Source organism: Myxine glutinosa, chromosome 5 (assembly GCF_964187855.1).
Source record: "Myxine glutinosa chromosome 5, kmMyxGlut1.1, whole genome shotgun sequence".
Lineage (NCBI taxonomy): Eukaryota > Metazoa > Chordata > Myxini > Myxiniformes > Myxinidae > Myxine > Myxine glutinosa.
Genome location: NC_136265.1, coordinates 32,040,499 through 32,067,228, shown reverse-complemented (window position 1 = coordinate 32,067,228; position 26,730 = coordinate 32,040,499). Strand labels below are relative to the sequence as shown.

General features: G+C 46.3%; 1 protein-coding gene across 1 annotated transcript in view; it reads right to left on the bottom strand.

The window, feature by feature from the left end:
• Positions 1 to 7,041: 7,041 nt before the first annotated feature.
• The window catches only part of LOC144888139 (matrilin-1-like), a 90,960-nt gene continuing 71,271 nt past the window's right edge, over positions 7,042 to 26,730 (bottom strand). The window contains exons 9-12 of the mRNA XM_078777832.1: positions 23,436 to 23,779; positions 12,075 to 12,200; positions 11,832 to 11,940; positions 7,042 to 7,298 (exon numbers count right to left, since the gene is read on the bottom strand). Of these exons, the coding sequence (XP_078633958.1) occupies positions 7,279 to 7,298; positions 11,832 to 11,940; positions 12,075 to 12,200; positions 23,436 to 23,779 (599 nt within the window). The 3' untranslated portion in view covers positions 7,042 to 7,278. The remainder of the gene's footprint in view (positions 7,299 to 11,831; positions 11,941 to 12,074; positions 12,201 to 23,435; positions 23,780 to 26,730) is intronic.

Below are 26,730 nucleotides of genomic sequence, written 5' to 3'. Positions count from 1 at the left end.
GCGAGGCCCCCACCAGAGACGCGTGAGGAGGTTCAAGAGAGTCGGTAAGAGGCAGATGAGTGAGGGAGCACGACCCAAAGAGTTGAGAGAGGAGGGAGAGAGGATCGACCATTCATTTCTTGGCGCGAACATCCTGCGGCGAGTGAGAGTCGGCACGCTCGTGGGCGATACCAACAAGCACTGACGACCGGGTTTTCGCCACTGAACCGGAGCGTGGACGCTCACGTGGGACCTCAACGTCGTGCCGCGATCCCCGGACCTCCCTGCCGCCAGCTCCGTGGACCGTCTGCCCTTCTCATCCCTCCAGCAATTCCTGCCTGCAATTCCCTATTCGTGTGAGTCTGTCTGTATTGTCCTGTGGGTTTAAGTAAGACTGTCTAAGGATTTGTGCTGTGTCTTCTTCTTCTTCTGTAAATTACTTTCGTTCCCTTCTTCTTTGGTTTTGGTTTTTGTGTAAATAATTAATAAATCCCTGTTCCCTCTTATTCTTTGGTTTCTTTCTCGTCCGATCGCTTTAGTGATTTCCCCATTGAGTACCTGTGGCGCGATTTCGGCCGAACCACTTACAATCGGGTTTAGTCTTTTGGTAACGGCCCGCGTCGCAGCTCGCTTCGCTCGGCGCAATACATCTATTACGCTGCGGCCCGGGCGGGAGTATTTCCTCACTTACCGGAAGGCACTGGTACTTAGGTCATAGGAAGGATTGGCCTACTACCCTATTCAGCGCTGACCGGGAGTGACGTCATACCCCCAGGACCAGTCGGACGGCCAGCTTAACAAGACAAGGGGATTAACCCCCCTTTGCTAATGGGAGTGCCGTCCCCCGGATCCGTAACAATTGGTGTCGGGGAGTGGGATTGAAGCCCGAGCCAAATTTTCAATCCACCTTGGAAAATTTGGTCAAAAATTTGGAGCGGCCTAAATTTTTATTAACATCCAAATTAAAATCGTGCCATGGATGATCAAGGCGATCGGATGCCGGTAGGGGAGATAGAAGAGGGGGTAGAATCGACCCAGGACCCCAGGGAAGAAGTGGGAATAGTGGAAGAGGAGAGCAAAGAAGGTGCGGTTGCGGGCACACGAAATGGCGGCCTCCCGTACGTGACGGCGATAGCCGGACCCGCAGTGCCAATGGACTGGGGCCTTTTTATGATGCATTTCAGTGCATCTATGAAGGGTGACAGTAAGTGATTGGATGCAATGATGGCTACCCGGGGGATAGACATGAAAAAAATGAGTCACGAAGCAAGGTACAACCCGGATGGATTTGTGGAGCAAATAAACGCCACGATGAAAAGAATACGGGAAGACATTGACCGCAGATCGGGCGAAAACGTTGCGGGGGTACGCGACGAGGTAAAGCGGGTTGAGAAGCGCGGGTTGAGCAAGTTGGAGCAAAGCGCAGGTAACTGGACAGGGGTAGAGATCGCGACCCGGGGTATGGGAAAGCCGGCGACCGCCGAGGTAGGAGAGAAAATGTTATTCGGACCAGCGGTCGTCGAGGGAAAGAAAAAAGAAATTAAGTCCGAATCATTCAAAGCAGTAGTGGAAATTGGAATTGGAGAGACCGCAGATGTAGAAAAGCACTCGCGGCAGGGAGAAATGGAAAATGCACAAAGTCTGGATTCGCATCATGATGCTGTGCTTATTAACACCAATGAAAGTTTGCAGGTGGTGTTGGAGCGAAGGAGAAGAAGCGCTCAGGTGAGTCGTGCTGTATATTGTGCGGGGAGATTTTGCAGAAGGATGTTTGGCGCAAAAAGAATTTTCGCGTGCTTGGGATCGAGAAAGCACCCGGGCGTTGGTGGAGAGTCCCTTGTGAGTGGTGTGAGTGGAAATGGCGCGCTTGCGAGGGAAAAGTGTGCGTCGGAGAGTGAGTGTGTGACAGAGTGTGGGAGTGAAACCGAGTGCGAGCGAGAATGCATGTCGGAGTGTATGTGTGATGAGAGTGATACGGAGAGTGAGATGGATGAGGAGCGGGTGCGAGGATGCACGCTTGGGATGGACAGAGAGAGTGTGCGAGAACGCACACCTGAGTTGGTGGTGGCGCGGGTGCGGGAGGGCACATTGAAGCGTGTGATTGGGTGTGCAAAAGAGTGCACACCCATGGTTGTCACAGAGGATGTGACAGATGAGTGTGCGCGAGAGGAGTGGTGTGTAACAGGGTGTGCGAATGGTGGAATGGATGCCCAAGAAGGTGCGCGAGAAAGGTGTGTAACAGAGGAGTGCATGATAACAGAGTGTGCTGTCGAAAGTGAGGATGAGTGCACAAAAGAGTATGGGAGCGTTATGAGTAGACCTGAGTTTGTGCGAGGGGAGAATGCACGAGCGAGTCCGGTGGTGGAATTGACAAAGTGCTTGGGATGTATGAGCAACGAACGGAACGAGTGGTGTGAGAATGCAAAGAAGGCGTCGACGTTAAACGGGATAGCGGTTAGACCGACGTTTAACCAACGCGAGCTCTCGGTCCGTGCCGGGCTTTGGGTATTGCGGGAGCCGGCGGGAATCGGTGCTGCGTCGCTCCTCTTCGGAGCGTCGTGCACGATCCGGGCCTGGCCCCGCCCCGCACGGTCGAGTCCGGGCCTTGCCGGGCAAGGCCGACCGGTCCGGTGCGAGGGAAGGTCGGAAGGGTCGGGACGGCGCCTCCTCGTGGTTGCGGCATTCCGGCCGGGCGAGATTGAGCCATCGGGCCAGAGACCAAAAACCTCTACGCCGAGATGGTCCGTGGAATCTCGGCCCGAGCAAACCTCCTCCCCTGAACCGAATGCCGGACGGACTCAACCTGCAGGCGACCAAACCACCCGAATTCATTGCTCGGCTTTGCGAAGCCGAGTTTTAATGATGTAACGACGCACCGAGAGGCTCAAGTGAGTGGACTGTGATGATAATAGTGTTTTGATTCGAAATTGGGAATAGTGAATAGGATTGGCAGTAATGATTGGCAAATTTGATGGGTAAAAGAGGATTGGCAGTAATGATTGGCAAATTTGATGGGTAAAAATGATTGGCAGAAAATTGGATGGGCAAAATTGATAGGGAGAGATGCCCGATGTGGAGGAATGGCAACTCCGCCATCCCTCCCACACCCGGGCACATGAGCTATGGTTTATGGGGTTGTGGCGGTGCAAACCAAGCCAGGGAGGGTTTGGATAATTGTATAGGGAAATAGCTGACAATAGGTAACTGTAGGGTTAAGTAGTGACATTATACAGGTAGTGGGGACATAGGTAGATTAGTTGGATTATAATGACGTGGTATGTGCAATAGTGTAAGGGATGACAGGGATGCACTAAGTTAGAAGGGCATCAGCTAGTTAGATGATGCCGTGTGTGTGAGAATCTTTGTGTTGAGCAAATGAGGCAATGCTCGTGAATGGTGCCGTGTGTGTGAAGGAGGTGATGGAGCAGCATATGGTGAAAAGTGCGATTGTGAGTTGTATTGAGTGAATGGTCCTGGAGGAAGGAGGGTGCAAGAGCCACCAGGTGTGTGTGAGCACAGGTGTGCAAGTGACGAACAGGTGTATGGAGAATGGTTGTGTGAAATAGCTAGTATGGAATGGATGGTGTGGAGTGAGTAGTGTGGAAAACATGGAGTGGAGTGGTTGGTGCGAAGGGAGTGGATGGGGAAGATGGACCCCTATCACGAATACCCGGGGAGGGTAGTTTAAGAGTAGGTAGAGGGTATAGGTAAATTGTGGTGGATATTGGCATCTGTGGTGCGTGTGGTAGAATGGTGTTTGGATGGGTGCATTAGTGACGTTGAAATGGCTGGGCGTGTGGCCTGTTAGTGTGTATGGTTAAATGGGCACTCCGCCACTGTGAGGATGTCGGCCAGGTGAGGCCGCAGGTGGGCTCTGGGAGCCGGTAGAGTTGTGAATGGGGCCCGAGGATCCGGAGGACGGACCCTGGTAGCCCAGTGCCAGAGAGGGCACCGAGTGGGGAGAGCGCCAGAGGGCCTTCCCCAGGTAGATAGGTTAGGGTAAGGAGCAGGTAACCTCGGAGGCAACTGCAGTGGCGGAGGTGTGCAGGTGAGTAGACCTGCTAGGGGAGCCACACGACCCAGTCCTAAAATTGTGCAAAGGCACAGGGAGTTGAATCGGGGGAGTGAGACCCCAAATTGATGAGCGCCACAGTATGTGCAATGGGAATTGGTTTTTAGAACCGCATAGTGTAAGACGGCCAATCATTTGGCAGGGAAAGACCCCGGGTAGTGTAAAGAACGTTAGTCATTTAGAGGATAGTTAGGATTGGAATCTCCTCGCACCATCTACATCCACTCACCTGAGGTGACGACAGTGCTCCACGCCATGCCATGGTTTGATTATCTTTTTGTGCAAATGTTTTTGGGAATGTGAGACGCATCATGACGTGGGGGTGACATTGTGCTGGTTGTTCCATCTCTTCCTCCTTAAGAGGGATTGATGATTAATTGGGTGATGGCAAATTTGGTTTCTTAGAGGGATTGTGAACCAATTTGGTATTAGGGGAGATATGGGGAGGACGAGACGTAGTGACGAATTTGTAAATTGTTGTGTAAATACGGGGTAAGGGGCGAGGGTAGAGTAGGTGGGGGGGGGGGTGACGTACGTTAGGGACGAGCTTTCTCCGCTCGCTCTCCAAGCGCACCTCACCTCTGCATTGCCTTGTGTTGATGTGTACCCTTGCGCCCTTACCCATCGCTGACTCTGCTTTGTCTTCCTCCCCACCCATGGACCGTGCTCTCTGGGCACTGAGGGAGAGCGTACGGGAGCCGCATCTGTGTGCCCGAGCCGCCGCTGCCAGCTGCCTGGATCGATGCACCGCCTTATGGACCGCACGACTTGCGGCCTAGCACCACCTTAGGGACCACGGTACTGTGGCCGAGCACCACTGATGGACCCCACATGTTGGGGCCTGGCCCCTCTGCTGGGACCGGCCACGATGGCCCAGGGAAGTTGCTTGCAGACCATGGTGAGGTGCCCCTTTTGCCCTACAGGTGGACCACCCATAGTTGGCCCCTGTGGGCTATAAATAAAAAATGGACGCGTGTTCTTTTTTTATATTATTGCAAATAGGCAGCAAGCCACCAAGAATGACAACATCTGGAAGGAACATCGGCCAGCAGAGGGACCAGAAAGAAGACCGTGCAACAGTTGTTTTTTTTCTTGAAATGTGTGTGCAATGTAGCACTGGATGGTGCTTTGATGGTGCTTTTTATTGGTGCCTTGGTGTTTGCATGCTCAGGGATGCATTGCAATATCAATTCTGCATCCCCGGGCATGTAGAGGTGGTGTATCGGTACAGTGCATGCTTTTTCCTCCCTCCCACAGGGTTCTTTTTGTTTCCCAAAACAGATGACAGGTCCTGGGTTGCAATGTAAATACAAATAGTGTCTTGTAAATAATGCTCCCCACCGTAAATGTGTAGTTTGCGAATAATTCCGCAATTCAGTTAAGTGTGGGTGCGAATCTGTTAGGTAGGGTGCAACGTAGCAGACGAGACATATTTAACTCTTTTTAAAATGTCGCACTCAGGGGAGAAGTTAATAGTAGAGGGCATTACACCTGAGTGTCACATTAAGTTAAAGTTTTTTTCAGCCCGGGACGTGCCGTGAGGAATGAGGGTGCTGTGTTACCCTGTTACCTGTGTGTTACCCTGGCATGTTACCCAATAATACTATAACGGGGCCGTGCAAGCTGCAAGGAGTGAGTGCGTCCGTCTGAGATTGTGAAATGTCCCTTCCACCACTTTTCCTGTACTAATCCATGCCGACTGTGAGTAATTAGCGAGTAGCCGCTTCCTGCCTCCATCCACTCTCTCACCCGTCCCTCCAGTTTCATCCCTCCTTCCAGCCTCTCACCCCTCCTCTCTAGCTTCTCCACCTCTCTTCACCTCCATCCCTCCCTCCAGCCTGTCCCTCCCCACCCATTCAGCCCACCTCCCAACCTCCTCCAGCTTCATCCCTCACTCTATCTTTCCCCCCTCCCTCCAGCTCCATCACTCTCTCTAGCCTGTCCCTCCCACCCCTTCAGCCCACCACCCAACCTCCTCCAGCTTCATCCCTCCCTTCAGCCTCTCACTCCCTCACGTTAGCTTTTCCCCCTCCCTCCAGCTCCATTCCTCTTTCCAGCCTGGCCTCCCCACCCCTTCAGCCTCCCTCTATAGCTGTTTCTCTGGCCTCCTCCTCCTTCCAGCTTCTCCCCCTCTCTCTCCAGCTCCATCCCTCTCCCCAGCCTGTCCCTCCCCACCCCTTCAGCCGACTCCTCAACCCCTCCCCCCCCCCCACCTTCCAACCCCCTCCAGCTTCTCCCTCCCTCTTTTGCTTCTTCACCCTCCTTCTAGCTTCCCCCCTCCCTCCAGCTCATTCCCTCCCTCTAGCCTCCCCCTACCCACACACCTTCAGTCCTCTCCCTCCCCAGCCTCTCCCCACCCCCTTCTTCCAGTCCTGGATCGGCGCAATGACAAGCCGTACCAACATGAGTCTTGAGCGAAATGACATGACAAAGAACATCCATCCATGCATGTGCCTCATTCTGTGATGAATATCAAGGTGAAAGGAATAAGCGGTGGTGATATTTTTTTCATGTCAGAATTGCGTGTGTAAGTTTACTCAGCCAAAATGTAACCGGCACCGGTATGTATATGTTCGTGTGGGAGTGACGCAGTCATCCTACAGGTAATAACTTATATGCTAGTACAAATAAATATTGCTCGTTGCTCAGGTAGTTTGGAAGTAAAAGATAGAATGGTAATTTTATAGCCAATTGGGATCACGGGAGGTTTTAAAACGCGCTTACCAAGCCAGCCGTTCCTTATCAATGGTTTTGAATGGAGTGCTTGCTCGAATGCTTAAACCGTTTGGTGAGCTCTCTACAAGAAACTTCGTAAAATAACACAACCCAAAGCTCTTGAGGCCCTCCCTTAGATCTACTGTAATCTATATACCACACAGAGGAATGGCCCTTCCTGCCGCTCATGGAGGGAACAGGTGAAACTGAGCTCGGGTGTGGGGAAGGAGGGGGAAGTAGAAGGATGGACGTCGTTCAACCCGGTGAGTACACACTTGAGACTTTACATGAAGCTTTTATTGCAATTTGCAAACAGCATTTTTGGCGAATACAGGAAGTATTGTGCGCGATAAGCATTCCATCGTAATGACTGGTCAGCATTGCTCATGAAAGATCATTTGGGAAAACATTTTCGTGCATTTCCCCGTGCATTGTGGTTATTCAAGCTGCAAGATGGTATAAGTTGAAGAAGGTTGGGGTTGTAAGCGAGGTCGTCATGACAGGGGCTTGAGCTATTGAGAAACCTCAATTCCTGTAGTGAAACATGTGAGGGGGAAGAAATGTTTCAAACAAGTATAGATACACTCAAGGTACACCGCCCCCATGCCAAATAAATAAACAACATATCTTACAGCCTTCGGTGCCCGGCGATATGTACGCCGTGCAGTACATATAGACGGTATTGGAAGGGAGAGTTGTGCAATAATTAATTGATTAATTGCATGATTAAAAAGAACAAATAATAATCTATATATAGAAAACACAGTTTGTGTGTGTGTGTGTGTGTGTGTGTAATGTTACCGGTAGACTCCTAAACGGAGAGGCTCACGTACTTGATATTTGGCACAAACATGGCCATTGAGCCTGGGAAGAACATGGTCGACCTAAAAATTTATTTCATAATATTTTAAAACCATATTTTTACCTCAGCGCATTTCAGCGAGGCATATTATGACCGGAATGGCAGAGCAGCGTGCTGATTCGCTCAGAGCGATCACGTGATGTTACTTGCCGCCATTAACTCAGTTACGCGTTCGCACGTATTTCAGAGCGAAAAGCGATTCCGTTTTTTCACATTTCAGCGAGGAATATTGCCATTCACACCACATAGGTTTTTTTCCCTTTCATCTTTAGATCCATCTTTATCCCTGGTGTTGGGCTAGCGGCCAGGGTGCCGGCCTAGGGTCCAAGGATCCTGGGTTCGAATCCTGGTCGATCGCTGAATTAACGCCAGGGGGGTTGACTCAGCCTGTCATCCTTCCGAGGTCGGCTAATTGAGTACCAGTTCACTGGTAATTCCCTGTTTGTCGTTAAAGGCAGCAAAAAGGGTTGGCGTCAGGAAGGGCATCCGGCCGTAAAACATTGCTTCAAATAGGGGACCAAAAAACAACAACAACCACGGTTCCCGAAAAAGGCCAACCCCCGCTTTGCGGGGAAAATGGCCTCTAAAGGTGGTTATGTTTTTTTTTTTTTTATCTTTAGATACATATTTTTTTGCCATAACGTAGCGCATTATGGCTCTCTCGAGCTCGAGTTAGCCAATCACCTGGGAGCATGAGGCCACGTTGGCCACGCCCACGACACGACGCAGAGTTGCAATCGATCGCTCGGAGCGATCACGTGATGTTCCTTGCCGCGCGATTGCGTTTTTTCACATTTCAGCGAGGAACATTGCCATTCACATCACAGAGGTTTTTTTTTTCTTTCATCTTTAGATCCATATTTCTTTCCCCCTCCCCTTTCCCTCCCCTACCCCTCCCCCCTCCCCCTCCCCCTCCCCCCCCCTTCCCCCCCTCCCCCTCCCACTTCCCCCCTCCTCCCTCCCCCCTCTCCCTCCCCCTCCCCCTCCCCCCTCTTCTCCCCTCCCCCCTCTTCTCCCCACCCCCCCTCTTCTCCCCTCCCCCCCGTTCCCCTCCCCTCCCCGTTCCCCCCCCCCTCCCCTCCCCCCTCCTCTCCCCTCCCCCGCCCGGCAATGCCGGGTACTTCTGCTAGTCGTAAAATAATTTCTTAATCAATTTGCTAATAGCATACCCAAACCACCAGTGTTTCATCCAAATCTGCAACTTTTTGAAAATGAATTAAATAATTAATTAATCGAAAAAATATATAAATCATTGATTAATTTATTAGTCAATAAATAATTAATCGAGTACTTGATTAATTAATAAATCAGGAAATATCCTTTATAGCCAAATCACTTGGTCACTGTCGTGACCAAATATCAGCTTTCTAGCTCAAAAGGTGCCTGAGATATTACCCAGATGAGAAATAAAATAAATAAGTGATTAATAATTAAAATAAATAAATAACTCATAAAATAATAATTTTTAAAAAAACAATTGGCTAATTGCATACCTAAACCACCATAGTTTCATTCCAATGTGTAATTTAAAAAAAAAAAGATTTAATTAGGACATTAATCGAATAATTAAATGATTTCTTGATTAATCAATAAAGCAAAAATACTCTTTACAGCCAAATCACTTGGGCATTGTTGTGTCCGAATATCAGCTTTCTCGCTCAAAAGGTGCCTGAGATATTACCCAGAAGAGAAAGGAAATAAATAAGTGATTAATAATGAAAAAACAAAAAAACAATCGTAAAATATTAAATTTTTTAAATGAATTGGCTAATTGCATATCCAAACCACCATAGTTTCATCCTACTGTGTGACTTTAAAAAAAAAGATTTAATTCGGACATTAATCGAATAATTAAATAATTTATCGATTAATTGATAAATCAATAAAGCAAAAATACTCTTTACAGCCAAATCACTTGGTCATTGTCGTGTCCGAATATCAGCTTTCGAGCTCAAAAGGTGCCTGAGATATTACCAAGAGGAGAAAGGAAATGTATAAGTACTTAACTAATTAATTGATTAATAAAAAAAACAGTAAAATACCGTTTTTGCCAAATAACTTGTTCACTATTGTGCCGAAATTTTAGCTTCAGTGTTTTCGTTTGTTTGGTGTTTTCGAATTTCAAATTATGTATTCCAATTGTTTAAAATTTAAGTGTTTGGTGGTAATTTGATGACAAAAGCTCCAATGTTAAAAAAAAGTTATGGCCTTGGACACTCGTACGCACGCACATACGCGATTGCAAAACCTTGTCTCCCGCTGCGCGGCGGATGAGCCCACCATACACCATAAAAATGAGAATTAATTTGTGTTCGATTTATATACATTCCTGAAATGTTGGACGAAATTAGTTGAAAATTGGAGTTTGTCCTCGGGGTGTTGGTTTTAAGCAGTTAAAAGAAACAGGGGCAATACCCCTGGCACTCACCTGGTAGAATATACAGTATACTGCACCGACTAAAGGTATTTTAAACCAATTTCAATGGTTGCTAGAAGACAGGGCAGCATGTAGAATCGTACTAACATAATCATAATACTTTAAACAAACAAAAAATACCTATTTTGGGTGCAATCCCCCCCTCCCCCCCACCCCTACCCCTCCATGGACCACCTGAGACCCCGATTTTTAAAATGCCGTGAACAAACTTTGGTACATCACGGGTGGTGAAGGTTGTTGTTGAAGTTTCATCGAAATCGTGTGTGTACTTTCAGAGAAGAAAGCAAATATCTATTTTGGGGGGTCAATCCTGGACCCACTTTGACCCCTCGTAGACCCCAAAGTGGCAGATTTTTTTTTAATGCCGTGAGCAAACTTTGGTACAGCCCGGGTGGTGAAGGTTGTGGTAAAAGTTTCATCGAAATAGTGTGTGTAGTTTCAGAGGAAAAAGCAAATTTCTATTTTGGGGGGTCAAACCTGGATCCACTTTGACCCCCGGTAGACCCCTCAGACCCAATTATATTTTATTACCGTGAACAAACAACAAATATAATTTATGCCAAATTTGGTCATGATCCCATCAGCGGTTTCGGAGAAGAAGTTTCAAGTGTTGACGGACGGACGGACGGACGCCGCGCCACCGCATAAGCTCCCTTGAACTTCGTTCCAGGTGAGATAAAAAATCATAGCCCCAAGGATTGGGGGTGGGGAAAGACCCTAATTCTCTGTATGTAAATGTGTATCGTATAGCCCCCCCCCCCCCCCCCTCCGAGATGAGGGGTATTACAAGTCCTGGGAAACGGCGAAGAAAAACATCCTTAAAGTGGGGAATTTATCAGACTCTTTGTTAATTTCAGATTCTACATTCCATGGTGTTAAATACCATAATAATTACAATGGGATTTTCCACCTAAAATATAGTTTGTTATAATGAATGTTCCTTGTTTGGGAATAGCAAAATTATTGGAATCTCTCACGATGAGGCCTCATCACATCACAGTTGCTCTCACATCACAGGTCGGCCAGTTGTCTCTGTATTTCTATGTCTCGTCTGCACCATTGTTCTCTCCGTCCTCCGACCCTCTCCCTGTCCGCGTTATTCCAGCAACTCCTCTTGGTTAAACTTCACTGAACTCCTCAACTCTTTTGTGAAACACTTGTGTTTATGGAACAAGGGGGGCAGTTGCTGTGTCTGTTGGTTTGGGTAACCACGTGATGGGAGGTTAATGGAGGAAGGGTGCGCATGCGCAGAAGGGAGAGAATGCCGAACAAAGAAAGCCTCTTGATTATCGTTCCTGTTGCTGTTTACTGAATCTACGGACACGACAATAACCACAATACAATAACAATTTACACAATAACAAAAATTACAAATTACACACAAAATTTACATTTACACAACAACAATTTGCACAACAACTCCAATAACTAGTGCTATGAGATGGAGTACACAGTTCAGCGGCCATTTGAGTGATTCAAGGCCCTGCCTGCGGAACACCAATTTATAGTTGGGCGAATATTCGAACCCAGGCTAGATGGCTCAGAGGTGCCTGCACATACCTCTGGACACTTCTGCCAGCCCCTGTGATATAAAATAAGTGTACATACTGCATGTATGCAATGCATTTACTGTATTTGCAAGATTGCCCATTGCTCATGAACACATTGAAACAAATAGTGCGGCCATATTGTTTTTGAACCCAGCGTTATGTGACTTTAGGTGAACAAGTACTGAAAGTCAAACATTTGGAGGAAAATGCAAATACCTTGTGCTGATTTGCAAACACTGGAACCGAGTTCTTGGAGGATTTTCTGAAGGTCTGCGAAATCTTTCACCGCAAAGACATGCGTGCTGTCTGGATCACTGGCGATGTCCTACAACAAAAAATGGCGGCAACGATGTAGGCACAGCGAATGACAAAGATAAACAAAAGCAAGCAGAAGTTGGAAGAACATGAATGAGAGATGAGAATGAAAGGAAAAGGTTATTTGGAGAATGAAAAGAGTACCTCGAGTTGGTCAGTATTTACATTCCCCACACCGATGGAGTACACGGTCACACCAAAGTCTTTTACATTTTTTGCTGGGATCGTGACTTTGTCACTGGCATTGCCATCGGTGATCAAGATCAACATCTGGAACAACGGAATAGGCAAACAATCTTAGGTTGCATCAGGAGTGGATCTGTTTCAGGGAGAGGAAGTAGTGCTGGCATTGCAGGGAAGTCTGCTTTAGGCCACACCTGGAGTATTATGTTCAGGGTCGGTCACTTTATTACAGAGAAAGGAAATAGCTGTGATGGAATGGGTTCAAGGGAGAGCAATTCGGCAGGGATATTGTCGGAGTGTTTCGGACATTGAGGTTTGAAGTAATGAAATTAAATACATAATTGTTATCTGGTTATTGAGAATAGGAACAGGAAGAATAGCTTGGGTAGATAAAGAGATCAAATCAGGGTGAGACAATTAAAGATGTGGTTTACAAGAAAGTACATGAAATGTGGACCACTTCGACAATGAGAGTGGTAGCCCTTAAATCCACACACACACACACACACACACACACACACACACACACACACACACACACACACACACACACACACACACACACACACTCGTGGGGTATACTCACACATTGTGAAAACAACAACAAACCGTACTTCATACGTAGGTACATAATAAATAGAAGCTTTATGATTATCGGCCAGAATCACCAACCTGCTGCTGGATATCAACCTCGATTTATTTATTTATTTTATGGATGCGTTTACGGTTTTTACGTAAATTTTCATTGAGATTTTTGTTTCACAGTTTACAGTTATAGAAATTACAATTTTCAAATGCTAGATATTGATTGAGGTTTTTTGGTTTTTTTTTTTCCCCGTATATGTTTATGGTTTTTTAATGTAAATTTTCATTTACGGATGCTTTGCGACATTTCTGGGATTTTTCCCAGTGTACTGGTTTTTATGTCCGTCGGTACGCCAAATTTCACCTTTCTATGACTCCCGGAAGGTATCGAACATTAATATCAGTCGGTCAATGTTTAGAAAGAGCTATATATACTGTATATTGAGTCAGCTGGTAATCCAATCCAATCTGAGTTGGCCTAATGATGTTCACATCTGTGTTAGCCAATTGGTGTTCCCATCTGGGTTGGCCAATTGATGTTCCCATCTGGGTTGGCCTATTGGTGTTCCCATCTGGGTTGACCAATTCGTGTTCCCATCTGGGTTGGCCTATTGGTGTTCCCATCTTGGTTGGCCCATTGGTGTTCCCATCTGGGTTGGCCTATTGGTGTTTCCATCTGGGTTGGCAAATTGGTGTTCCCATCTGGGTTGGCCTAATTGTGTTCCCATTCTGGGTTGGCCTATTGGTATTCCCATCTGGGTTGGCCAATTCGCGTTCCCATCTCGCTTGGCCAATTGGCGTTCCCAACTGGGTTGGCGTATTGGCGTTCCTATCTGGGTTGGCCAATTGGCGTTCCCAACTGGGTTGGCCTATTGGCATTCCCATCTGGGTTGGCCAATTGGCGTTCCCATCTGGGTTGGCCAATTGGCGTTCCCATCTGGGTTGGCCAATTGGCGTTCCCATCTGGGTTGGCCTATTAGTGTTCCCATCTGGGTTGGCCAATTGGTGTTCCCATCTGGGTTGGCCTATTGGTGTTCCCATCCTGGTTGGCCAATTGGTGTTCCCATCTGGGTTGGCCTCTTGGTGTTCCCATCTGGGTTGGCCAATTGGTGTTCCCATCTGGGTTGACCAATTGGTGTTCCCATCTGGGTTGGTCGATTCGTGTTCCCATCTGGGTTGGCCAATTGGTGTTCCCATCTGGGTTGGTCGATTCGTGTTCCCATCTGGGTTGGCCAATTGGTGTTCCCATCTGGGTTGGCCTATTGGTGTTCCCATCTGGCTTGGCCTGCTGGTGTTCCCATCTGGCTTGGCTTGCTGGTGTTCCCATTATCCTGGCTTGGTTCCCATCTGGGTTGGCCTATTGGTGTTCCCATCTGGGTTGGCCTATTGGTGTTCCCATCTGGGTTGGCCTATTGGTGTTCCCATCTGGGTTGGCCTATTGGTGTTCCCATCTGGCTTGGCCTGCTGGTGTTCCCATCTGGCTTGGCTTGCTGGTGTTCCCATTATCCTGGCTTGGTTCCCATCTGGGTTGGCCTATTGGTGTTCCCATCTGGGTTGGCCTATTGGTGTTCCCATCTGTGTTGGCCAATTGGTGTTCCCATCTGTGTTGGCCAATTGGTGTTCCCATCTGTGTTGGCCAATTGGTGTTCCCATCTGTGTTGGCCAATTGGTGTTCCCATCTGGGTTGGCCAATTGGTGTTCCCATCTGTGTTGGCCAATTGGTGTTCCCATCTGTGTTGGCCAATTGGTGTTCCCATCTGGGTTGACCTCAATTTTTTTTTTTTTATGTTGTGAACAAACTTTGGTACATCACGGGTGATGAAGATTGTGTAAGGTTTCATCGGAATTGTGTGTAGTTTCGCAGTAGAGAGCAAATTTATATTTTGTGGGGTCAAACCTGGATCCACTTTGACCCCCAGTAGACCCCCTTAGACCCCGATCTTTTTAATGCCGTGAACAGACTTTAGTCACAATATACCAAAGATAGTTTGTGCCAAGTTTGGTCACAATCCCAACAGCAGTTTCGGAGAAGAAGTTGCAAGTGTTTACGGACTGATGGACTGTGACGCGCCATCGCATAAGCTACCCAGAACTATGTTCCAGGTGAGCTAAAAGTTGCGGTCCATGGAGGTATACAGGAGTGGGTGGGAGTTGCAAAAAAAATAGGTATGTTTTTGTTTGTTTGTAGTCTTATGATTACTTTACGATGATTCCACATGGTGCCCTGTCTTCTAGCTACCATTGAAATTGGTTTAAAATACCTTTAGTCAGTGTAGTATACTGCTTTATATTCTACCAGGTGAGCACCAGGAGTATTGCCCCTATTTAAAAAATTAACTTTCTCGGCAAGAATTGGTCCGATTGACACGAAATTTTTACCATAGGAGTACCTCCGCCCTTAGATTTTTTATGGCGTCGGCCATAGGGCAAAACCATCTAGAACAGTATTTGTCTGTCCATATGTATGTATGTATGTATGTATGTATGTATGTATGTCCGCTCAAACGTACATCAATCAGAGCTGAGTATCTGGTCACATGACAGGGGTGATGTGATGTCATTAAAGCGGTACGACTGCTGACTCCACACACCGCCATTTTGATTCCTATTGTTATGAACTGGCCCTTGTGTGAAGGGCTCAGGGCACTGCCTATTTCTCCGGAGATCCTAATCGATGTGCTCAGGAGACCAATACGTTCCCCATGGGCGGGTCGCGCCATATGAGCAATCAGAAGTGACCGAGCAAATCTACCATCCAAATGCTGACGCAATCTTTTTACAGCCCCCCAATCCTCAACACACAGTATGCCAATTCAGAAATGCAATGGATATTCAAAACAGGGGAATAAATGCAAATACTTTACTCAAAATCAAGAAAAAACACAGGGTACAACACCAAGGAAAAGATAAATCATAAGGAAAAGAAATCCCACTGATATGCAGCGGCAAAGATCAAGCAATTAAAGGACAGACAGGCGCCAATACAAAACAGATAAGACAATTAAACGACCCACCCGGTATCCCTAGCTAATCCCAAAGGGGAGGGAGAGGGTAGCAAAATAACAAAGAAATATTCGCCAGGATATAAAGGAAATAAAAGGTAAAATACAACTGGGAGGCATGGAGGGGAGAAGGGGAATTCAGGCCTGTTTCAGTTGGCATCCTGGCTGCCTGCCCCAGCCACGTGTCCCAAGGGTGGCGCCTCCCCTCCACTCTTCTCTTTCTTAGTGGGTGTCCTCAAACTCCACGAACGACTTGCCCAGAGCAGTTCCTGCAAGACCATGAAGCCGCACGTTGCCTCCGGCTGGTTCAGACGAAACTTGATGAGGAGCAAAAGCTTCTGCTCCCTCTCCCACGTTTCCTCACGATTCCACATGCACTGAGAAAACCCTCCTCCACCCAAATCTCTCCTGCACCGACTGTCCCTCCAACAGGCAGTCCTCAGAGAGATTAATCAAATCCTCAAAAAGCTCACACAGGCCGAGTTTCTCATCAAAACTTGGACCGTACGTGCTGCGTTCGTTTTCGCCTTTCTCCACTGATCCGACACATTCTTTGTTGTAAAATCAGAGTCTCACAACCGCTTCTCGTTCTGAGTTTAATCAGAAGCAATCTCAAACAGCATCTAAGAAAGAATACATGACAGCCATCATTCATAAACACTAATAGGCACCAGGAGTATATATAGTCACGTGAAAAAGTAAGTACACCCCATGTAAAGTTTTGACTTTTTCAACATATTTCAACATACAGCTATTTGATCTTCATTTCAACAATATTGAAAGATAAAGGTGATATACAGGGTGTCTCAAAATACATGGAACCCATGTCACTGCTAATAATTCTGCCAATATTAATGTTCTTGTTTTTTTTTCAGATTTGAAGAGAGGAGACCATAACAACTAAAAATTATCAATCAAAATGCCTTGGACAAAGGAGGAAAAAATATTTTGCGTCATTACTTATTTGGAGACGAAATCATTCAAAACGGTGCAAGCAAAATTTCGCAGGAAGTTCAACTTCAACAACTATCCCCAGAAAAACCAAATTTATCGTTGGGCACACAAATTTCAAGCCACTGGATCAGTAAACAACCTCAACAAGAAGGCAGAAACACCCAGTTCTGGCAGGAAGCTGACTGCAAGATCTCCTGACAATGTGAATGCGGTGAGACATTCTGTCGGAAGGATCCCGAAAAAGTCCATCCAAAGACATAGCCAAGAGCTGGGTCTTTCACGTGCGTCAGTGCGAAGAATCTTGATCAAGGATCTTCAGCTGTACCCATACAAGGTTCCAACAAGATGGGGCAACTCCACATACAGCCAACATCACGATGGAGTGGCTGGACCACCGATTCCCTGATCGGCTGATTAGCAGGCGCCGCGAACCCGAGTGGTCTCCGCATTCACCCAATCTGAACCCCCCAGATTTTTATCTCTGGGGGTTCTTGAAAGACCACGTGTATGAGATCGTCCTCGATCCATTTCTGAACTGAAAGTGGACATCACCCAGAAGATTCGTGCCATCAGGAAGGAAGAGTGCGTCAGGGTGATTGACAACTTCGCTCTTCGGCTTCAAGTGTGTCTAAGGCGCAAAGGCGGTCATTTGGAACATGTGCTCCAATAAATGTATTCTTTGAGCGAGAGACCTCAAATCTTCAGTTTTTAAATTGTTATCATATCAGCTTCCAGGAAATGTAATCTTTTTTGGAGTTTCTTGTCTGAGTAATAAATGATTATCATGTTAATGGGTTCCATCTATTTTGAGACACCCTGTAATATAACAAATATCATGAAACATTTACATTTTGTAGTCCATTGTATAATTTAAATAAACATAAATGCAAATTTCGCATGTGGAAAAAGTAAGTACACCCCTACATTTATCACTACTTCAAATACCTAAAATTAGAATCAGGTGCACCAGCTCAGGTGCAAATGATTAGAACATCGTCAGAGTGGATCTTGGAGGAACCTGTCTTATTTAAACCTCAGACATTTCGTTTGGTTTACTCTTTGTTGATGAAGTGTGCGGCGTCACCATGCCGAGATCAAAAGAGCTCTCTGAGGCCTTCAGAAAGAAGGTTATAGATGCCTACGAGTCTGGGAAGGGATTTAAAAAGATCTCCAAACAATTTGAAATCGATCATTCGACTGTGCGGAATCTCATCTACAAGTGGAGAAGATTCCAAACAACTGCCAACTTGTTCAGGCCAGGCCGCCCCAGCAAGTTCAGCCCGAGAGCAGACCGCAAGATGCTGAAAGAAGTCTCTAAGAACCCCAGAATGTCATCACGGGACCTACAGGTAGCTCTTGCCACTGTTGATGTCAAAGTGCACGAGTCTACCATTAGAAAGAGGCTGCACAAATTTGATCTACATGGGAGGTGTGCCAGGAGGAAACCTTTGCTGTTCAGAAAGAACATCAGGGCAAGACTTAAGTTTGCCAATGAACACCTAGGCAAAGACCAGCACTTCTGGAACAATGTGCTCTGGACAGATGAGTCAAAGGTAGAGCTATTTGGCCACAGTACCAGAAGACATGTTTGGCGAAAACCAAAGACAGCATTTGACCACAAGAACCTGATACCAACTGTAAAGCATGGTGGTGGAAATATTATGGTTTGGGACAGCTTTTCTGCATCAGGGCCTGGGCAGCTCACCATCATAGAATCCACGATGAATTCTTCATTGTACCAGAGGGTGCTTGAGGATAATGTGAGGCCATCTGTCAGAAAGTTGAAGCTCAACCGAAGGTGGACCTTGCAACATGACAATGACCCTAAACATACCAGTAAATCCACCAAGGAATGGCTGAAAAGAAAGAAATGGGGGGTTCTGGAATGGCCAAGTCAAAGCCCGATCTAAATCCCATTGAGATGTTGTGGGGGGATTTGAAACGAGCTGTGCATGCAAGAAACCCCTCAAACATCGCACAGCTGAAAGAATTCTGCATGGTGGAGTGGGCAAGAAATTCTCCCAGTCGATGTCAGAGACTGGTAGACAGTTATAAGAAACGCCTACTTGAGGTTGTTTCTGCCAAAGGGGGCAATACCACCTATTAGAGCCAGAGGTGTACTTACTTTTTCCACATGCTATTTTTGCCTTCATGTTTATTTAAATTATACATTGGACTACAAAATGTAAATGTTTCATGATATTTGTTACATTATATCACCTTTATCTATAGATATTGTTGAAATGAAGATCAAATAGCTGTATGTTGAAATATGTTGAAAAAGTCAAAACTTTACATTGGGTGTACTTACTTTTTCACGTGACTGTATATAATATCGGTTACATGTAAGCAAGCCTCATTCAAATATGATTTCCTCACCTTCATAAGTAAGCACGTAATGGTCACAGGTCTGCCCCTCGCTTTCAGCGGACGGATATTTATAAGAGCACTTCATTGGGCAGGAGATGTTACTACACCTGGGTTATGACATGACTTGGAGTTCCTGCGTTTCACTACAATCCTCCCAGAGAGTAAAAACTTAGCAAGCAAGCCATTGTAGCAGAATACACATAGTACTAATCAGCAATCAATGTACCACTAATCAGCAATCAATTATAGCGGTATACCAAAAAAACACCAAAGAACACCTAGCAAAGAGTTACTACCATCCAAAACGCTCTGGACGACGGCTCTCTCTGCCCCTGCGGGTTCTATATATACTTGGGCTGTCAGATGTGTTACCCGGGGTTTCCTCAGTCGGCGTTCTAGTCAGTTGAGGTGACCGGATCGGTACCACGGCTCCATCTGGGTCAGGTGTCCCAGAAGAAGACGGAGACCCGGGCAACGGAACCTCCGTACTGGACTCAGACTTGTCGGATTCTCCGCAAGGAGCGTGATGACGCACCGACACAGTAGTTTCACGGCCGTCCGGCATTCTAACCCAAGCGTAATCCAGATTAGCTTGAATTATTTGTTCCTTGTCAACGAGCGGATCGTATTTGCTCGGACGCACAGCTCGTTTGAGATAGGCCGGCCCAGGTTCGGAGAGCCAAGCGGGCAATGATTGACCACTACCTGTACGACGCTGGTAGCGAAACAGTCGGTCGTGAGGAGTTTCATTTGTAGCGGTGCACAATAGGGACCGAATAGCACTTAGAGCCTCTGGTAACACCCATGTTCACTCATCCGGTCCCAACCCCCGGGCCTTGAGCCCAAGGGTCACGGCCCTCCATATGATCCCATTAAAACGCTCAATTTGTCCATTTGCTTGTGGCCTATAAGGGGTAGTGCAGCTGGAAACAATATTCCGATGCAACAGGAAGGCCCGGACTTCCTGAGACATGAAGACAGCGCCCCTATCAGTATGAATGAAAGCAGGATAACCGAACATCACAAACAAGAGCTTCAAGCAGCGAAGGACCGACCCGGAAGTCATGTCGTGACATGGAAACGCAAACGGGAATCGGGAGTACTCGTCAATGATTGTAAGGAGATAGCGATACGAGCCGGATGCAGGCGAAGGCTCTTTAAAGTCCATAGCTAATCTCTCCCATGGCCGGCTAGCTTGAATCAGAGTCCCCATGTCTGGTTTGTAGAAGCGTGGTTTCAGCTCCGCGCAAACAGGACACGCTCGGCACAGATGACGAACGTCCTCCACGGAGTCGGGAAAGTTCCGGCTGCGCACGAAATGCGCCAATCGCATCACACCCGGGTGGCATAGCGATTCATGAAGTTCGCAGAGGTCCTCGCCGGTGGAGAGGCTGGCACACACTCCGGGCCGGGACAGCGCATCCGCAGCTAGATTCTCCCGCCCCGGGCGATATGTGATCTTGAAGCTGTAGTCAGCCAACTCGATGCGCCAACGAGTTATCTTTTCGTTTTTAATGCGCTGTGTGCGTCGCGTGTCATGCACAAATGCAACACTCTGTTGATCGGTAAATACACTACCGGTCAAAAGTTTTAGAACACCTCAATTTTTTCAGTTTTTGTTGAGATTTATGCAGTATAATGTCTCAATGTACTCTGAAATTAAGCATAGAACAAATAAACAATTGGAGATAAAAAAAGAAATCATAGAATCATTTTGTTTAACAAAATTTAATTTAAATTTTTGACTCGGCAAAGTTGCCACCTTTTGCAGATATAACCGCCGAACACACTCATGGCATTCTTTTCCTCGAAGGTAGTTTTGACACAGCCTGGAGGTGTGTTTAGGGTCATTAGCTTGCTGTAGGATGAACCCCTGACCAACTAGGCGTATACCAGAGGGTATTGCATGGCGCTGCAAAATGCTGTGGTAGCCTTTTTGGTTCAGGGTGCCAGTCACTCTGTGCAAGTTGCCAACTGGATCCAGCAAAAGAGCCCCAGACCATCACGCTTCCTCCTCCATGTTTGACAGTTGGTGTCACACACTGAGGAACCATCCTTTCGCCTACTCGACGGCGTACAAAAACCCTACATGATGAACCAAAGATTTCAAATTTTGATTCATCTGTCCATAAGACCTTCTTCCAGTCTTCAGTCGTCCACTGGCGGTGCTTCATGGCCCAGGCAAGCCTCTTTTTCTTAATTTGCCATCTTCGCAATGGCTTTCTTACTGCTACTCAACCTGTCAAACCTGCAGCTCGAAGTCTTCTCTTCACAGTTGAAACTGAGACTTGCTTACTTCGACCAGTGTTAAGCTGTGCTTGAAGCTGTTGTCCTGTGGGCCGCCTATCACGCAAGCTGTTGACTCTCAGAAACTTGTCTTCTGATTCTGTCGTGGCTTTGGGTCTGCCAGACCTCTTCCTGTCAGAGTTTCCTCCAATTTCCAATATACTACTGCCTGCAGTGCAATATTGTCCAAATAATGCTTCAGAGGGTGTAATAACAGTCTGTTCCAATACTGCTTTTATACAGACAGGGGGTTTTTCATCAAGTAATCAGCAGAGGTTGGGACACCTGTAGGAATTGTTTGCATCAACTTTCAAGGCTTAATTTACTTACATTGCTGCAGAACAGCTGTAAGTTGTTAACCCATTACTTGTTCCCTGAAGAAGGCCTTTTTTTTACAATATAACTGTGTAATTTACATTATTTTCCCGTTTTTGCTAACCTAAACTTTGTTTTAACCTCGTGCAGTTTACTGCTTACCTTTGTACCATTTCAGGTTATTCACTGGACATTAAACTGTGTAAATTTCAATTAAAACTGGAAAAATTGAGGTGTTCTAAAACTTTTGACCGGTAGTGTACTTCGAACTTCTTCCCAAGCAAATACGGCCTCCATCGTCTTATTGCTTCTATCACGGCGTAGGCTTCCTTCTCGACAGCAGAATGGCTTCTCGACTATCTGAGAGAGTACGAGAGAAGAAGGCGACCGGTTGCCCCCCCCCCCCCCCCCCCCCTGAGTCGGGGTCGCCACGATGACACAATTGGACGCTTCACTTTCCAAGACAAAGGAAAGTCGCAGAAACTCTAAGTAGTGAAAGTGAAACGCAGGAACTCTAAGTCATGCGTCTGCGTTTCACTACTCTTCTTCCTCCTCTTCTTCCCTTCTTTCTTTTTTTCTTCCCAGAGGTTCTTTCTCTATTCAATTATGCAGAGCTCCGGTGGGAGGGAGAAGGCCGATAAGGAAGATCTTTGTTTGTTTTTTTAACAAAAGAATAAAAATAAAGTCAAAAGGGAAGGAAGAAAGAAAAGAGCAAATCTGGTTTCACAGCCGGCCCGGAATTTCACATAAGATACACCCCAAACGATCACAGCTTCTCGTCATTGCAAGCCCAGCCCCACGAGTGTACAATCATTAAACAATCCACCCCAGTGTAACACTATGCCGTTCAGGCCGGACATATCGTTGAACCTGTCATGTATCACAATCTGCATGCTCTACCTTTAGATTTTTCATTCAGTGTGAAACGCAAACAAACGCGTGAAACACATGAAGTAAAACACATGAAAATAAGGATCTTTTATAACACTCGATTGTTATCGTGGCTGTGGTTGTTGATGTTTGTGGGTTCAAATCTGCGTAGTTTTAGTGGCAGGATTTGCAGTGGTATATGTCGGGATGGTGTTGAGGTCACTTTGATAGTGTTGACTAACTGACCAACATATAGAATGGACCAGTGTCTCAATGCAATCTCTTCACTTCCATGGTGACCGACAGCTTAGAGACTTGGAGTACTTCAAAATGATTTAATATTTACATTATACGCTGCTAACTGGTATCGGCACCCAGGTCAAACTATCCTCTTCAACTAAAGTATCAAACAAGCCCAGCTACGACGCTGTTAGACTTTCGGTCTTGTTTTATTCATAATTATGACGTCACGTGCTACGGACGCCATCTTGGAAAAACGTTGTGTCTCCATATCTCCAAAAAAACGCTCAATTGAAAAAATTGAAACGTGGCGCATTTTAGAGAACTCTACATGGGGAATGTGCGGTTAAAGATTACGTCATTGGTGCCTTATTTGTGACGTCATAATTCGACACAGACAACACTTGGTCTGAACAGTTTGAAATTTCTTGAGCATGATCTACGCAACAATTATATTGGGGAATGTAAATTTATGATGACATCGCTCACGTGGTCTGTCAGCCATATTGGATCAAAGAAAAAAAAAAACCTTAAACGGAAGCGTTGCCTCGCATCAAGTTGACTGCGTGGGATAAGTATTCCATGAATACCATCTAGTTACTGATTGAAGCCACCATTGTATTCTAACACGTCAATGAACACGTCTTACCTTACCTGACGTAATAGTTACGTTACTTACGTAATAAACAACACGTCTTACCTTGGGAACAGAAGGTCGGGCCTTTGCTTCGAAAACATTCCTCAGGGTGTAATCCAGAGCATTTCCTGTGTACGTGAAACCTGTCATGTAAGAAACCGAACTAATGGCCTTCTGAAGGTCTGTATGGTTACTATACTGGTCAAGGTTGAAGTGCAAAGTGTTCTTGCCACCAAATAACGATCCACTGTACTGCACAAGGGCAGCACGTACACTGTCAGCACCAATATCCAGGCTGTCCACAATCATCTGCACAGCATTCAAAACCTTCTTGAAGTTGGTGATAGTAACACTCGATGAGCCATCAAGTAGGAACACCAGATCAACTTTCTGTTTGGCTTCACACACTGTGGAAGGGGCAGAGAAAGCCATGGAAAAGGTGTTGGTGCAGCTTTCTGGAATTAGTGCATCAGAAGGAAGGACAAATTGGTAATCTTTATTTATTTATTACTTGCGAAAATCTAAAAAAATTTCAAGTATATTAGTTGGTTGCGTGCGTTCGTCTGTCCATCTGTCTCTTTGTCCGTCAATCGCCTACAGGTTACAATTTTAAACCGATATTTGCGAAACTTCACCAAATGGTCGAGTTGGTCATAAGGAAGAAGCCTATTGATGTTGAGGTTAAAAGGCCAAAAGGTCAACATATAAATTTGACAAAGTTGTTGACCTTTGGCCTAAAATCCTAAATTTTCATCCGATTGACTTGAAATTTGAAGAGGATTTAGATATCAGGTCAGCGAATTCAACTACCAATGATGTGTGAGGTCAACATAGGCTAAAATGTCAACATAGGCCAACGGTCAACAACTTAAGGTGGAATTTCTAAAATCCTCAATTTTCATCCGATTGACTTGAAATTTGCAGAGAATTTGCATGTTATATCACTGTATTCACCCACCCATGATTTTCGTGGTCAACATAGGCAAAAAGGTCAACATAGGCCAAAGGTCAACAACTTAAGGTGGAATCTCTAAAATCGTCAATTTTCTTCCAATTGATGAGGTTTGAAGAGGATTTGCTTGTCATATCACTGAATGCAACCACCATTTATTTTTAAGGTCAACATAGGCCAAAAGGTCAACATAGGCTAAAGGTCGACAACTTCGGTGAAGTTTCTAAAATCCTCAATTTTCATCCGATTGACTTGAAATTTGAACAGGATTTGCATATCCGGGTCACTTAATTCAACCACCAATGATTTTTGAGGTCTAAAGATGAAAAGGTCAACATAGGCTACATTTCTAAAATTGTCAATTTTTTTTTTTTTTTGTATACAAGATCGAGGCTCGTGAAAGAGCGAACATTAATCGCACAAAAAGTCAAACCGACACATAAAACACCAAATAAGGGGAACGGGAGACAAGATGGGGAGAGAGGGGGAAGGACACAAACACAACATTTGAGAGCAGGGCCATCGAGAGAACTGTGGGAGGGAGAGGTGGGAGAGGTATAAAACATATGGACACTGCAAGGACTTCCAGGAAAGAAGTTGGAATTTCAAAAAAGTGTATCTGGGGTGAATTAGGGGGGGGGGGGGGCGGTAGAAAAGATCAAGGTTTTGGATGGGGAAAGACAAGAGAAGGTGGTGAACAGCTGTTTTAAAGACCTGGAGGGAGGAGTGGGATTGAAGGGAGTGGGGGAGTTTGTTCCAGAGGCGGGAGAAAAGGGGAATGAAAGTGTGAAGGTGAGCAGAGAGCCTAGATTTTGGCAGTTTAACTATAAGAGGGTTGCTGGGAGATCTTGTGCGGCCTGTAGGAATATTTGGGGGACAGAGCACAAAGAGGGCTGGGGGAGCAAGGCCGGAGAGGAGTCGGTAGAAGACAGAAAGACCACCAACCTGCCTGCGGTGAGTGAGTGAAAGGCCCTTGGAGTTAGCTTCATCGCAGGAGAATCCAATGATTCTGAAAGCTTTGGTTTCAACAGCGTGAAGCAGAGCGAGGGGTGAGGCAAGAGCACCGGCCCAGAGGGGAGAGCAGTATTCCATTGAGCTGCGGATGAAAGTCTTGTATGTGGTGAGGAACTCAGGTGTGCCAAGGAAGGACTTCGCACGACGGAGGATGTGCGTCGGCGACTGGCTTTGGAGGCCAGCTTGGAAATGTGGTTTTCCCAAGAAAGATCATGGCAGATAGTGAGACCCAAAAGCTTGAGTGACAGAACTTCTTGGAGAGGATTATTCAGAAAGTGGATGGGAGGGTTGTCCAATCGGTCTTTTCGGAGAGACATCGTAAGAGTGTGAGATTTGTCAGGATTGAAAGACATGTCCCACTTGTTTGCCCAGTCTGTGATTTTGTCCAGGTCTGCAGAGAGCGAGGAGGCTGCAGACTGCCGATCTGAGGGATGAGGAATGGAGCGGCAGAGAGTGGAGTCATCAGCAAAGAGAAAGAGAGAATTTTCCAGAGAGTCGGAGAGATCATTGATGAAGACCAGAAAAAGCACAGGGCCCAGAACACTACCTTGGAAAACTCCAGCCAGAACAGGAAGGGGAGATGAGAGAAATCCATTCAGGGCCACATGTTGACTACGACCAGAGAGGAAGTTCGCAGGCCATGCATGGAGATTTCCATGGATACCATAGGAGGAGAGTTTGGTGAGCAGAGCGGGGTGCCAGACGGTAACGAAGGCATGTAATATGTCAAAGGAGACAGCTCTGATTTCCTGTTTGGCATTGAGGACCTCTATCCATTGTTGAGACAGCAGAATTTTCATGATTTGACCTGAAATTCGAAGAGGATTGGTAGATCAGGTCACTGAATTCAACCACCAATTATTTATGAGGTCAACCTAGGCGAAAAGATCAACATAGGCCAAAGGTCATCAGCTTATTTTAGGGATTTTGCCGGTTTGTGTATCTGCACCAGTCACTCTCAAAATGTTACCCTTCTGATGTGTCCAATAATGCAGCCTCCCCCAACCCCTCCCCCTGCAGGTTAGAGCAGGAACATGGAATTGGTTTACGGTGCCAATGATAGCTCGCCTACTCTGAGTGATGACATCATGGGATATGCAACGTTTTTTTTTTTTTTTGTTTTTTTTTGTATACTGAATCGAGGCTCGTGAAAGAGCTAACATTTACTTCACAAACAAATCAACCAGACAAACAAAATATATAAAAAGAGGGAGCGGAAGACAAGATGGGGAGAGAAGGGGAAGCACACAAACACAACATTTGAGAGCAGGGAGATGTGTGGAAGGGAGAGGGCTTGGGGGGAGGAGGCGTGGGAAGGGGGGGGGGGGGGGAGGGAGAAGTATAAAACACAAGGACACCAAGGACTTCCAGGACAGAAGTTGGTATTTCAAA